General features: G+C 41.3%; 1 protein-coding gene across 7 annotated transcripts in view; it reads left to right on the top strand.

Annotated features, from left to right (window-relative positions):
* Positions 1-15,347, top strand: part of MTA3 (metastasis associated 1 family member 3) — a 187,273-nt gene that overhangs the window by 146,356 nt on the left and 25,570 nt on the right. For 6 of the 7 annotated variants that reach the window (XM_028831591.2, XM_028831590.2, XM_015112218.3 and 3 more), the window contains 2 exons: positions 5,805-5,891; positions 9,975-10,121. In XM_028831591.2, the coding sequence (XP_028687424.1) occupies positions 5,805-5,891; positions 9,975-10,121 (234 nt within the window). Of the gene's footprint in view, positions 1-5,804; positions 5,892-9,974; positions 10,958-15,347 lie in introns of those variants that run through there. The other variant, XM_077958581.1, reaches the window with a different exon arrangement.

Raw genomic sequence — 15,347 nt, 5'->3', positions numbered from 1 at the left:
AGAACTGCCTCCTTTTTGTGTCAGCTGCATAATCTATTTTGTTGTACTATACCTAGTTCCCTATTAAAAGCTTTTAAGTTATTTTCAGTCATTTTCTATCATAAATAATGTTGCAACAGCCGGGCGCGGTGGCTCACGCCTGTAATCCCAGCACTTTGGGAGGCCGAGGCGGGCGGATCACGAGGTCAGGAGATCGAGACCATCCTGGCTAACACGGTGAAACCCCATCTCTACTAAAAAAAAAAATGCAAAAAATTAGCCGGGCGAGGCGGCGGGCGCCTGTAGTCCCAGCTACTCGGGAGGCTGAGGCAGGAGAATGGCGTGAACCCGGGAGGCGGAGTTTGCAGTGAGCCGAGATCGTGCCATTGCACTCCAGCCTGGGCGACTAAGCGAGACTCTGTCTCAAAAAAAAAAAAAAAAAAAATGTTGCAACAAATGTCCTTATGCAGATATCATTTCATACTGATGGATAAAGTGGGAATGTGCCTTACAAGATAGCTCCCTAAAAGTTAAAGTTGGGACCAAGGAGCATACATTTTGAATTTTGGTGTAGTTTTATTGCCGTTAGAAAAACTGCAATTCACAGTCCCACTCACAACGTCTAGACAATTCCTATTTCTCTAGAACTTTGCTGGCAGTGTTACCCATCTTTGAAACCCGTGACTAGTTGACAGATGACATGTTATATTAGCTTGCATTTCTCGTTTTGGATGAGATAGAAATCTTTGCTTGTATTTGAAAACCATTTATCTCCTTTTCTGTCAACTGTTTTTCCCCTGGCCAGTTTTCTATTGGTGGTATTACTGACTTGTGGGAACTTTTTATATTTTAACAAAGTTAGTTTTTAATCTGTGATATGTGATACAAATAGTTCCCCGTTTTCTCTTTGACTTTGTTTATGATGTATTTGCCAAGCAGATTTTTTTTAAAAAAAGACATATTAATACTTGAATTTATAAAAAAAATTAATTGGTTTTGTGGCTTCTTTAAAAATACCTTTCCAGTTCTAGAAGCAAACTCTACTGATAGTTTTATCTTGACAGGGGTCTTGAATGCACATGTGGGATATTTTTGTGAATTCTGTGTGTATATTGCAGGGTTTCTATCTCACTGCCCCCAGTATTTCCAAAACATTACAGAAAAATAAGCATGATTTTCAACAAAAGTAATAGTGTATTTCTTTTCTTTTCTTTTTTTGAGACGGAGTTTTGCTCTTGTGGCCCAGGTTGGAGTGCAATGGCAAGATCTCCGCTCCCCTCAGACTCCTGCTCCCAGGTTCAAGCCATTCTCCTGCCTCAGCCTCCCAAGTAGCTGGGATTACAGGCATGCCCTGCGCCACAATGGCCAGCTACTTCTGTATTTTTAGTAGAGACAAGGTTTCTCTATGTTGGTCAGGCTGGTCTCGAACTCCCAACCTCAGGTGATCCGCCCACCTTGGCCTCCCAAACTGCTGGGATTACAGGCATGAGCCACCGCACCCGGCATAATAATGTATTTCTAGGTTAACCCCAAGGAAATATAGATGATCCTCTAGGACAGTGGTCCCCAACCTTTTTGGCACCAGGGACCGGTTTCATGGAAGACAATTTTTTCACAAACTGGGTGGTGGGGGCGGGGATGGTTTTGGGATGAAACTGTTCCAACTTCGATCATCAGGCATTAGTTAGAATCTCATAAGGAGAAGGCAACCTAGATCCCTCGAGTGGTGGTTCACAATAGGGTTTGCGCTCCTGTGAGAATCTAATGCTGCTGACCTGACAGGAGGCGGAGCTCAGGCAGTATTGCTCACCTGTTGTCCCAACCGGTTCCTGACTTGCTACCACTAGTACTGGTCTGAGGCCTGGGGCTTGGGGACCCCTGCTCTAGGAAACTAAAGACGTATTCCTTGTGACCAGTCAAGTGACCTGAGTGAGATACAGATGTTCTCTCTGGACAGGTTTTGATTCCTTCTGGGTTCTTTGGGCATTTCTCAGATTGCTTTCATTATCTGTGCAGTTCAAATGTGTATCTCCATGTTGAAGTGGAGTTAGGTGAGTAGTTTGGGAGCAAGGACTGGCTGACAAGTGGCACCACTGTTGGCCTGGCATTGAGTGCAGCCCAGCATTCCTTCTAACCAACTTAAGTGTGGGCCAGACAATCCTGCTTATGGCTATTTCCTCAGGGCCAACCGTATTTTTCCTACTGAATGGCTACAACTTTTCTTATGTTGAAGAGTGACTAAGGCAGTCCTAGAATCTTTTCACTGTAATTTTTTCACAGTTGAGACATAATTCTTGCCACCAACTACTTTTTCTTTTTCTTTTGAGACAGGGTCTTGTTCTGTCACCCAGCCTGGAGTGCAGTGGTGTGATCATGGCTCACTATAGCCTCTTAACTCAAGGGATCCTCCCTCCTCCTCCTCTTGAGTAGCTGGAACTTTCTATAAAATATAATGAGGATTAGTGAAATATGGATCTTTCTAAAAAGCTTTGATCTCCCGCTCAGAGATACCCTGTAATGCAAATTGTCACTTGGAACATCACATAATTAATCCTACTATTTTTAATGAGAAATTAGAAGCAAATATAGTTTAAAATGAAACGTCTTTGGGAATTGTGTTGATGACCTCTCTGATGGATTTGTTGATAAGAGCCATCAATGTCTATCAATTGCTGCCATATTGGCAGTTTTCCTTTGGGCCGTATAGACTGGAATAAAAAGCAAATCTTATTACTAGTAATACGGTGATTGCCTTTGTCAAGACATTGAGGAAATAACCAAGATGACTCATTCCAGCTTTATTTTATTAATAGAGAAGAAAGAAAAATTTGTCTTGTCCTCATCCCAAATATAGCTTGAATTTCAGGTGAATCAGTAGTATTAGCAAGAAATTATGTAGTGTTAACTCAGTGGTTTGGCAGGCATTTGATCCTTACAGGGTTTGGGTTGCTTTCTAGTGTTTATTTAGATTGCTCTTCCACAATATGTTCATTATATTTCCACCTGTATCTTCACTATTATTCTACATTAGGTGAAAAGCTTCATAGCTTAGTAATTTATTTTTTCTCATGGAAATCAACTGAATAGGAAGAAAAGAAATTGGATCATTTATACTTGTCAGTGGTTGCATAATAATTAGCCGATATCTAGGGGCTATATATTCAGATTCCTGATTGTTTTAGGCTCTCTGCAGTATGTGCTTTGTCTATTTTAATGTTTTTGAACTTATTTTTTAACGTTTAAGTTCAGGGGTACATGTGCAGGTTTGTTATATAGGTAAACTTGTGTCAAGGGAGTTTGTTGTACAGATTATTTCGTCATCCAATTATTAAGCCTAGTACCCATTAGTTATTCTTCCTGATCCTCTTCCTCCTCTCACCCTCCCCCCTCCAATAGGCCCCAGCGTCTGTTGCTCCCCTCTGTGCGTCCAGAAGTTCTCATCATTTAGCTCCGACTTATAAGTACGAACATGCAGTATTTGGTTTTCTGTTACTGTATTAGTTTGCTAAGGATAGTGACCTCCAGCTCCATCCATGTTCCTGCAAAGGACATGATATCATTCTTTTTTTCTGGCTGCATAGTGTTCCATGGTGTACATGTACCACATTTTCTTTATTCAGTCTATCATTGATGGATATTTAGGTTGATTCCATGTCTTCACTATTGTGAGTAGTGTTGCAGTGAACATATAGATGCATGTGTCTTTATGATAGAATGATTTATATTCCTTTGGGTTGGGTGATAGTTCTGTTTTCAGCTCTTTGAGGAATCACCACACTGTTTTCCACATGGTTGAACTAATTTACACTCCCATCAACTGTGTATAGCATTTCTTTTTCTCCGCAACCTCTGTTTTCTCTGCCATCATCTGTTATTTTTTGACTTTTTAATGATAGCCATTCTCACTAGTGTGAGATGGTATCTCATTGTGTTTTTTTTTTAACCACAACGAGAATTTTTTTTAATGCTCTTTTGCCATCTTCTGTTTAATAATTTTCCAAACAGTTTGTTTTGTGAAAGGGCTAGAGCTCATAAAAACTTAATTTTTATTTAAAATTATTTGAAGTTCCAGACTTGCACATTTTAACTCTAGTAGAGCAAATAATTCCTATGGATATCAAAGGAAATTCCGTATGTGTATGCCCAGAAATGTCTCCGTTTGCAAAAGGAAAAATTCTTCAGTAAATCAGAAAACCTGTAGGACATTTTTGTCAAATATTTGAAGGTGGGGAAAAGGCATAAACAGTAGAATCAAACAAGTTTAAGTGATTCTGTTAATATTTATGACAATATTAAAGTATTTCAGTACACGTTTTGTCCCTTTGTCTTGCACATCTGCTCTTCCAAATGACAACTAATTAAAACACAGAATGTTTGTATTGTATGCTTTAATTTTCTTTGTCTGAAAGTGTCTTACAATAGGGTATAATGAGCATCATGAAAACTTTGATTAGCTAATACCCATCTCACAGTTTCTTATTATTCTGACTATTGGATGAAATACTCTGCACACAGGTAGCCTTTTAAATCTCAGCACCAATGACATAGCTTGATCAGGGGTAGAAAACCAGTGATAAAACCAAATGGCCCATTATTACTCTTGCAAATTCCTAGTCTAACAATTGAGTTTCGCCAAGATGAGTTAAGCCTTCACGTGGGGATGGGATGGCCAAGTATGGCCCACCTAGGTCAGAGATGGCCAAGTTTGTTGCCTTTAGCAGCTGTCATTTATCTTCCATGTCAAATCAATCTTACATTAAGACTGATTCCACCTTGCACTTTACAGCCATTATTTCTGCTATAATACAGAAATGCCATGGCTAGAAATGAAGCATATTTCTGAGATGGGCACACGCAATAAAAAAGCGTGAGTGTGTTGGATGTGCATTAGCTATACCCATGTGGGGCTTTAAAGTGCGTGTTTTCTATATTGCTCTGGTACCTTTTTTTTCTTTTGCTTTATTTCTCAGGGGTTAATGAGTTGTTTTGGTAGCCCATGAAAACATCACATGGTTATTGTAGGCATGACCTAGATAATGGTGGTAATGTCGTTGAAGAGTGCTGTCTGTATCTCTTGCATGTAAATTGTTATTATTATTATTATTGAGATGGAGTTTCGCTCTTGTTGCCCAGGCTGGAGTGCAGTGGCGCGATCTTGGCTCACCGCAACGTCCACCTCCTGGGTTCAAGCAATTCTCCTGCCTCAGCCTCCCAAGTAGCTGGGATTACAGGCATGTGCCACCATGCCCAGCTAATTTTGTGTTTTAGTAGAGACGGAGTTTCTCCATGTTAGTCAGGCTGGTCTCGAACTCCCAACCTCAAGTGATCCACCCACCTTGGCCTCCCAAAGTGCTGGGATTACAGGCGTGAGCAGGTGGGCAGATCACAAGGTTAGAAGTTCGAGACCAGCCTGACCAACATGGTGAAACCCTGTCTCTACTAAAAACACAAAAATTAGCCCCTCATGGTGATGCTTACCTGTAATCCCAGCTACTCAAAAGGCTGAGGCAGGAGAATTGCTTGAACCCGGGAGGTGGAGGTTGCAGTGAGCTGAGACCACGCTGTTGCACTCCAGCCTGGGTGGCAGAGCGAGACTCCGTCTCAAAATACTACTACGAAAAATTACATGTTATTTTATATAAATCCCATTTAGAAATTGGGAACCAGAACTAGAAACCATTTTCTCAGGCCCAAAAGGAAATTATGTGGGAATCTGGTGGCTATTTTGTATTGTTTTCTACTTGTACCTTTATTTCTGTGGTGCGTGTAGTCTGGCTAGAGAAATCTGTTTCATTGGTTATCTCCATGTTTCTTTCTCTCCTCAGATGCAGACAGACATGCTGAACTATCCGGAAGTCCACTGAAAAGCAAAAGCACTAGGAAACCTTTGGCATGTATCATTGGGTATTTAGGTGGGTATTTTCTAATAGAGGAAAATTTCAAAGAGCAATTTCTGAATATTATAGGTATTTGGCCATTCTAAATGACATACCTAAACTAATTCAGGCCCTTCAAATAGCTGGAATTGGATACCTTTATCTATATAGTCAGTTTATTTTGTTTCAGAAACTTTTATTACCAACACACACAACACACACACACACAGAGTTATGGTATATGTTTACTTTTTCCAAAAAGCCATCAAATAAAAATGTAATGTATATTCATTCATAAATAAGTGAAAAAGAAAATAAAAAGCATTCAATTAGTACTTACGATGAATAGTCTTAAGATTCTTCTTCAGATCCTTCCCCTGTTTCTAACTCACCTCACCTCTTTTTAAATAGAGAATTTATTTACTTATTAAAATGAGATCAAACTGGTTTATAACTTAAAATAATTATTGGTTTTAATTTTTTATTTTATTTGTTTTTTGTAGAGACAGGGTCTCGCTATGTTGCCCAAGCTAGTCTCAAACTCCTGGCCTCAAGCAATCTTCCTGCCTTGACTTCCCAAAGTGCTGGGATTACAGATGTGAGCCACTGTGCCACGCCTAAAATATTTATAGTTTGGTGTGCTTAAGGCGACTTTGAAGAGGAGGCATTTGTATTGCTTTCTGGTTTTTATCATGCCGTCTGACTTGGCAATCTCCAAAGATGATGGCTCCATTTTTATGTTGAAATATCACAATTAAGAATAGTATAAAAAATTACTATGCAATAATCTTTTTGTTTAAACAAAGTTTTAAGAGAACTTACAAAATAATGGTTTTCCACATACCTAGAAGCAAGAATGGCTTGTTTTTGTGCTGCTTATAGTTCTTTTTCAGTAAAGTGAAATATGTACTCAGAGTTGCTTTGACAGAAAGATTTATAATTAAGAAATGTTCAGACTGCAGACATCAACTCTTTTAAAAATCAATTGAATTTGGTATATTATCTAGTCCTTACCCGAATGTTCCAGGAGTCAGAGGCTCAAAGCTTCTTCTTTGATATTACTCTACTATCTTATTTCTTGCTTTCTTTCTTTCCTTCTTTCTTTCTTTCTTTCTTTTTTTTTTTTTTTGAGACGGAATCTCACTCTGTTGCCCAGGCTGGAGTGCAGTGGTGCAATCTCGGTCACTGCAAGCTCCACCTCCTGGGTTCACACCATTCTGCTGCCTCAGCCTCCTGAATAGCTGGGACTACAGGCACCCACCACCACACCCAGCTAATTTTTGTGTTTTTAGTAGAGACGAGGTTTCACCTTGTTAGGATGGTCTTGATCTCCTGACCTCATGATCCACCTGCCTCAGCCTCCCAATGTGCTGGGATTACAGGCATGAGCCACCGCACCCAGCCATTTCTTGCTTTATTTTTCAGGGGTTAAAGAGTTGTTTTGATATCCCCTGAAAATGTCACATGGTTATTGTAGGCATGACCTAGGTAATGGTGGTAATGTCCTTGAAGAGTGCTGTCTGTATTCCCTGGCAGAACTGACTCCTAGATGCCCCTTCCCACCTTGCATGGGAAAGTTTCTGATCACAAAAAAATAGAATAGGCCAGGCATGGTGGCTCATGCCTGTAATCTCAGCACTTTGAGAGGCAGGCAGATTGCTTGATTCCAAGAGTTTGAGCCTGGGCAACATAGCAAAACCCTGTCTCTACCAAAAATACAAATATTAGGCAGGCATGGTGGTGCATGCCTGTGGTCCCAACTACTCAGGAGGCTGAGGTGGGAGGATCAATCGCTTGAGCCCAGGAGGCAGAGGTTACAGTGAGTTGAGATTGTGCCACCACACTCCAGCCCAAGCGACCAGTTGAGACCCTGTCTCAAAAAAAAAAAAAAAAAACAAAAGAAAAAAGAATATAACATTATTAGCCTTTCCATGAATAATTGTGTGCTCCTACTGTGGGTAAATTGGTCTCTATATCTGCCAGATAGGCCCACACTGTGCTGTTCTTACTAGCTGAACCACATCCCTACACAATATATTTATGAGTATTTATATGTTGAAAACACTGTACTAAGTGATTTGGGAAACACCAAGATGGGTAAGACCTTGCCCTCAAAATTCTTAGTGTAGTGGGGAAAGCAAGCAGGTAAGAAGAATAAAACAAAGGATTAGATCCTATAAAAGAATTACAGGTAATATGTGTTGGGCACTTGGAGGAAGGACTGTTTTTTTCTTTTTTTCTTTTTTCTTTTTTTTTTTTTATTTGAGATAGAGTCTCACTCTGTCACCCAGGCTGAAGTACAATGTCTCCATCTCGGCTCACTGCAACGTCCACCTCTCAGGCTCAGGTGATCCTCCCACTTCAGCCTCCTGAATGACTGGGACTACAGGTGTGCACCACCACACCTCGCTAATTTTTAAAAATTTTTGTAGAGATGGGGTTTCACCATGTTGCTCAGGCTGGTCTCGAACCTCTGGACTCATGCAGTCTGCCTACCTTGGCCTCCCAAAGTACTGGGATTACCAGAGTGAGCCACTGCACCTGGCCAACCAGGGAATTTTTTCTAATGAGTGTTAGGGCAGCCTACCTGAAGAAAGTAATAGTTAATTTCAGACTTAAAAGATACTTAGAATTCAAATAGAAAAATAGGAAAAGGCCGGGCGCGGTGGCTCAAGCCTGTAATCCTAGCACTTTGGGAGGCCGAGACGGGCAGATCAGGAGGTCAGGAGATCGAGACCATCTATCTCGATGGTCTCGAGACGAGAAGAGATGGAAACCCCGTCTCTACTAAAAAATACAAAAAACTAGCTGGGCGATGTGGCGGGCGCCTGTAGTCCCAGCTACTCGGGAGGCTGAGGCAGGAGAATGGCGTGAACCCGGGAGGCGGAGCTTGCAGTGAGCTGAGATTGCGCCACTGCACTCCAGCCTGGGCGACAGAGCGAGACTCCGTCTCAAAAAAAAAAAAAAAGAAAAGAAAAATAGGAAAAGCATATTCTCTTCCCTCATAAGGCCAAGAGAACCAGATGAACAAAGGTTTCAGTGAGTCCAAGGACTTGAAAGCAGCTTGTCTGGTGTGGATGGAGTATAGGCTGTGGAGGTTAAATGAAACGCAAGGCTGGCAAACTTGTCATGTCATGTTGGAGAAAAAAAAAATCACTTTTTTGGGTGGCAGTATTCAAGCCATTTCTAAATTTTGGCAAATGTGGGGACTTTGACCAGAGATGTAGTAAGTCTAACAATTCCAACGGCTTTTCCTAAATTCCAGTGAATAAGGGCGATATCTCAGCCCTTACCTTCAGTGAAAGGGTGAGAAGACAGGATGGCTTGTGTGTAGTTGGCCAGCTGCATGATGACTCTGAGAATCGGTGAGCTGGTTAAGCTTTAGAAAAAGGCTGCCCAGCTTTAGTAGTAAACTGAGGTTCTTAAATCCAGTTCCTACAGTGTTACGGTTTCTGTCCATCCACAATAAGAGCAAGTAGTTCTGGGCTGTATGGCTAACAACAATATACTTTTGTTAAATGTGCATATGCCAGTTTTGTGATATATCCTTAGATAAAGCATTTCATCTACCCCTTGACTATTGGACTTTGGTTTCAAGTTTCATCTATATCAAAATGTTCTAGGCTGCGAGTAATTGATCCTGGTCCCATACTCTGTCTGGTTACAGAGCCAGAGGAGGAATCCTGTTTTTCAGAAAGCTCACATACCTGACATGGTGACTGGTTTGACAGAGCACAGAGGTTTTTTACCCTCCTCGCCCCAAGGCTACCTCTCCAGATAGCCTTTTGATGTCTAATATCTTGAGGAGTCAGATGCCTTATTCCCTTAGTAAATCACATGTTGTATGTGACCTTCTGAAGTGGCTTTTTGTTTTGTTTTTGCTTGTATTCACAACCCGAGGCTCAGAGCTCCAGCCAGCAGGGGAAAAACCAGCTTACTTGATAAGCAAAGCCATGGCAACACCACTTGAAGCTGACTCATTATGCAAGTCCTTGGCTGGCTCAGGAGGAACTGACTCTCAGCTCATTAAGTAATAAGATGTGTGCCTATTAGCCAATGTAAGTGCACATAGATTTTTAATATCATGTTCTGAATTGAGAAACCTTTTTCCCCCCACAGAGATCCATCCTGCAAAGAAACCTAATGTAATTCGATCTACACCAAGCCTGCAAACCCCAACTACCAAGCGGATGCTAACAACTCCAAATCACACATCTCTGAGCATTCTGGGGAAAAGAAACTATAGTCATCACAATGGTCTGGATGGTATGTAAGCCCAGGAATTCTGGAGGCTGTTCTGACAGAGTGCCTCCACACTCAGGCATGTGTCTGCCACATCCAAGAATATATTATAAACATGTTCTTGTGCTCCATGATTGAAGTATGTGGTTGAGGAATAAGGGGGAATATGACCATATGCCACATTTTGCCAAGGGATAGTTCTCCATCCCATCAGGAGGTACCTATTTGCTCCCATCTCCTGTTAGAAGGCGTTTTTGGAGATGAAATCTGTATTTAGCAGATTGCTTCTGCTGGGTAATAATGTTCTTGTTGTGATGCGTACTCACTGCTCATTTAAGTTTTCTTGAGCAGAAGGGATTATTTTGCCTTATGTCTGAGACATCAGTGTTCTCTGGGGGTTCTTCAGTGTTCCATGGGTCATTCTGAATTTGGCATTTGTCACTTCTTTTACCTTATAAATGTTTTTAATTGCTCAAGAGTGCTACATGTCATGAAAGGAATTGCCTGGGTGATGTCCTAAATACAGAAATAATAATTTGCTTGAAATGGAAAATAGAAATATCACCTCTTATCCAAAGTACTTCTCTTGGGCTTGGCCATATAATGACTCTCCAGGTGGAATTGAATTATCTTCCCATTTGGACTATAAACACAACCATAATAAATCATCCAGGCAGTATATATTGTTCATTTCAGTAGTTCTGGACTTTGAAACTGTCTTTATTGTTTAAATGTTGGCATTTATTTATGAATAAAACTCTCTCCAGGCTTTTCATGCCTCTGGAACTCTAAATTCCTTACGTGACAGTAAATTATTTATGAGGCCCCAGAGCAAGGATGTGGAATAAACCTTCTAATAATAATTTCCTATGGTTGTTTTTCTCCGTTATGACTTTTGATGTTCATAATAATGTCAAAAATGTGTAAAACAGTGAGGGCGAGGAATTGAGTTTGCATTTATAGGTTATCAATGTGTTAAGATATGGTTTTCAATAATTTAACTACCCAGAAGTCTTACAGAAACACTTCCTTGCTAATGAGAACATTGGCCATCCTTGACACAATATGCCTGATGTCTAGACAGCGGAAGGAGTGTGTCAAAATGTGAAGATTGGATGTATTTCTTTTCAGCCTTTTCTTGCCCACAACCTTTAGATTCAGGCTTGAATGTAATCTAGAATCTCTCTTTTCCATTATACCACCTCCCTGGCCTTTCTAGGCATATAATCTTGCTATAGAAAGTATAAAGTAAGTCCTGAAACACACACACACACACACACACACACACGTATATATTCTTTTCGGTAAAAAGACTGTCATTGTGGGCCAGGTCCGGTGGCTTATGTCTGTAATCCCAACACGTTGGGAGGCTGAGGCAGGAGGATCCTTTTTGTAGAGACAGGGTCTCTCTATGTTGTCCAGGCTGGTCTCTACAAAAAGTTTAAAAATTATCTAGTGGCGCATGTCTGTAGTCCCAGCTACTAGGAGGATCGCTTGAGCCCAGGAGGTCGAGGCTACAGTGAGCTCTGATCATGCCACTGCACTCCAGCCAGGATGACAGAGACCCCATCACACAAACACACACACACACGCGCACGCGCACACACACACACACACACACGACTGTCACTGTGACCGACGTTAGCATAGCAGGTTTCTGGTATCTTCTTTCACTCACACTCTGTGGTCATTCTGGATCCCAGTCCTGGCCTGCAATACCTCTTCTGTTGCCCTTTCCTCAGTATCACACACCTGTTTTTCTGGAATTTATTTAAAATGTTACGTTGTAGTGTTCCCTCTCTAGGGCTGCTTTGTTTCATTTCCCTCTGAAAGAGTGCTGCCACAGAGTCATTACTTCTCTGCTCTGAACAGAATAGCAGGGCACACAATGAATCCTTGGTTTTTTGTAGACAGGGACCTTCAGCCCTTTTGGGGGAAAGACCCATCTTATCTTCTGAAGAGACTTAGCTGCTGAAACACTTCCTTTTTTAAGACCCATTTGTATTTGCTCTCCTGTCATGGGATGGAGAGGAAGGCTGATGACATGTGCCTGGCACTGTGTTAACTCCCTTACTGAGTTCTCTCATTTAACTCACATGACAGGAAGTTCTGGGAGGTTAGGGAATTTGTTTTGTACATCATTGTATCTCTGTGCTTAGCATAGTACCTGGTACTTAGTAGATTCTCAATATTTATTAATTGTATAAATGGAAATGATTGAGAAAAATGAGACCTAGAGAAGTGAATTAAATTTTCCAAAGTTACCAGGCACTACAGAGACGAATTGAGATTCCCACTCAGATGTGACTGATTTCAGAATCTTCCCATTTAACCACTGTTATGAATGAAATCGTGGCTCTCAAATGTGCTGTATTAGGTTCTATCAGCAAAGTAGAAACTACGTAAGTTATTTCAACAGCTAATTTCCTAAAAGAAATCAATATGATGGATATTGGAGGGCAGAATAAATCAACAGAGAACATGGGGCGGGGGCACAGGAAACAGCCACCATTCTCAGGGTTGGGAGAGCACAAGGAAGAAGCTGGGCTTATCACAACCCAGAAGCACAAGGAGGGCCTCAGAGCCAGAACCCAACCTGGAGGAGAGGGCACTGCCCTGCCAGTGCAGGTACCTCTCAGGAGGTGGGATGAGGTGGTTCTGGGACAAGCTGCTGCACCTACCTGGAGGCACACTGACAGGAACAGGACTGAGCAGGTCCTACCTCCCTGCTCCAGCATTGCAGGATCCCTCTAGCGCCCTGCTGGTGTGACACAGAGCCAGACAGCAAAGGAGAAGTGTGCTTGTAGAGTACCCCCCAGCCCCAGCAGCATGGAGCTGAGAAACCAGGGTGTAACAGAGGCACACGTGTTAGAAAGTTCTTGCTTACAAATGGACCTTTTCATTGGGATAATGGGCCTGTTTCCTATTTCCACAGGGTATAGGATCCTGATTAATCAGAGTTTCCAAGATGAACTCAAAGTACTGGAAATAATGTTCTACTAATAATTTTCATGAGATAGTTATTACCATCATATACTGAAATAGATAGATACAAACTCATGGGAAAGCCTTGTTCTGTGTGATCCAATAATAAAATCAATTAGCATTGCTACTTAATTATCAGCGTGTCAGACAGATGAGCATACCAAACAGAATGTTATGGGCAGAAGAAATTGAATTGGAAACAAAACCTGGGGCTGCTGAGATGTTTAGGCCTCTTAGTTTTAGGGCTGCCTGCCCACTTCAGTGGCTTGCCTCCTCCACTCACCCTCTACCTTTGCATTGCAGGTTCTTGATGATGGGAAAGGAGTCTGTGAATTTGGGCTAGCAGAAAGGATTTTGCTTGGCATTAAAAAAAAAAAGAGGGACAGCTTCTTATTTCCTCTCCGAAAATCACTGTCTTTCCTGGCCCTGATAGAGACCTTTTAAAGAAAGGCCTTGGTATGGACTGGGTGCAGATAGTCAGAACTCTGTATGCTCTATTAAGGAAACTCCAGGGCCACACACAGGCCCTGTGACCAATCTAATAGAACCTAAACTCCAAAGGTGAAGATGAAATATATATACATAGGGGGAGTGGTGGCTCGCACTGGTAATCCCAGCTACTCTGGAGGCCGAAGCGGGAGGCTCACTTGAGCCCAGAATTTGAGACCAGCCTAGGCAACATAGTGAGACCCCAACTCTAAAAAAATTTTTGTTTTAAATTAGCTGGGTGTAGTGGCATGCATTTACAGTTCTAGCTACTTGCGGGCAGGGCTGAGGCAGAAGGATTGCTTGAGCCCGGAGGTCGAGGCTGCAGTGAGCTATGATTGTATCACTGCACTCCAGCCTGGGTTACAGAGTGAGATCCTGTCTCTTAAAAAAAAAAAAAAAAAGGAAAGAAAGAAAGAAATCTGCATACACAAGAAGCCTCAGTGCTCAGTGTAGGGAGTCAGTAATGATAGAAAGAATAAAGGTTCAAAATTAGAGATCTGCACAGTGCCTTGCCAGTCTCTCTATACTTCAACCTTTCTCCGTAGGATGTTGGTCCAGCAGTGTGCCGTATGCTGTCATTGTGGTTTCCAGTCCCATCTCCTCCATTTCCTCCACTGTGGACATTTTTACTGCTAGCAAACCAGGTATCACCTACTATGTTTGCCCTACTTGGTTAACTCCAAGTGGCTGTGAGTAGGTGAGGGCCTAGGCCAGCAGGGATAGAAGAGCCATTACTGGAAAACCTTTCCATGTCAGAAAACCCCGAAGAGAGGGCAGCAGGGGAGACAGAACTTGTCTGTGCCATGGGGGGAAAAAGGGGAATCTGAGTGTTTGGAATCAGATAGGATTAATTCCTTACTCCTCTGATTGCTTCTTGTGTGACCTTGGGTGATTCACATGGTTTTTTTTGTATGAGTTTTCTCCTCTATAGATCTGTAGAATACAGATGACATTTGCCTTACAGAATTGATCTTATGATTGAAAATTTTCATGTACTTTATTTTTTTATTTTTAATTTTTTGTGGATACATAGTAGATGTGTGTATTTATGGGATACATGAAATATTTTGATACAGGCATGTAATGCTTAATAATCACATGAGGGTAAATGGGTTATCCATCACCTAAAGCAGTTATTCTTTCTTTGTGTCTCAGACAGTGCAATTTTACTCTTTTAGTTATTTTTAAATGTACAATAAATTATTGTTGCTGTAGTCACCCTGTTAGCTATCAAATACATCTTATTCATTCTAACTATATTTTCGTACCCATTATCATACCCCCCACCACTATCCTTGCTAGCTTCTGATAACCACCATTCTACTGTCTATCTCCATGAGTTCAATTATTTTAATTTTTAGTACAAGTAAGTGAGAATGCACAGTTTGTCTTTCTGTGCATGTCTTATTTCACTTAACGTAACGTCCTCCAGCTTCATCCGTGTTGTTGCAAATGACAGGATTTCATTCTTTTTTGTCTGAATAGTACTCCATTGTGTATATGTACCACAGTTTCTTTATCAATTTGTCTGTTGATGGACACTTAGGTTGCTTCCAAATCTTGGCTACTGTGAATAGTACTTCTGTAAACACGGGAGTGCAGATATCTCTTCCATATGCTGATTTCTTTTCTTTTGGTATATAACAGCAGGATTGCTGGATCATATGGTAGTTCTATTTTTAGTTTTTTGAGGATCCTCCAAACTGTTCTCATAGTAGTTGTACTAATTTACATTCCCACCAACAATGTATGAGGGTTCCTACCAACAGCGTATAA

The sequence above is a fragment of the Macaca mulatta genome, chromosome 13 (genome assembly GCF_049350105.2).
Source record: "Macaca mulatta isolate MMU2019108-1 chromosome 13, T2T-MMU8v2.0, whole genome shotgun sequence".
Classification (NCBI taxonomy): domain Eukaryota; kingdom Metazoa; phylum Chordata; class Mammalia; order Primates; family Cercopithecidae; genus Macaca; species Macaca mulatta.
The sequence above is the reverse complement of the archived record's forward strand: the minus strand, read 5'-3'. Positions and strand labels throughout refer to the sequence as shown.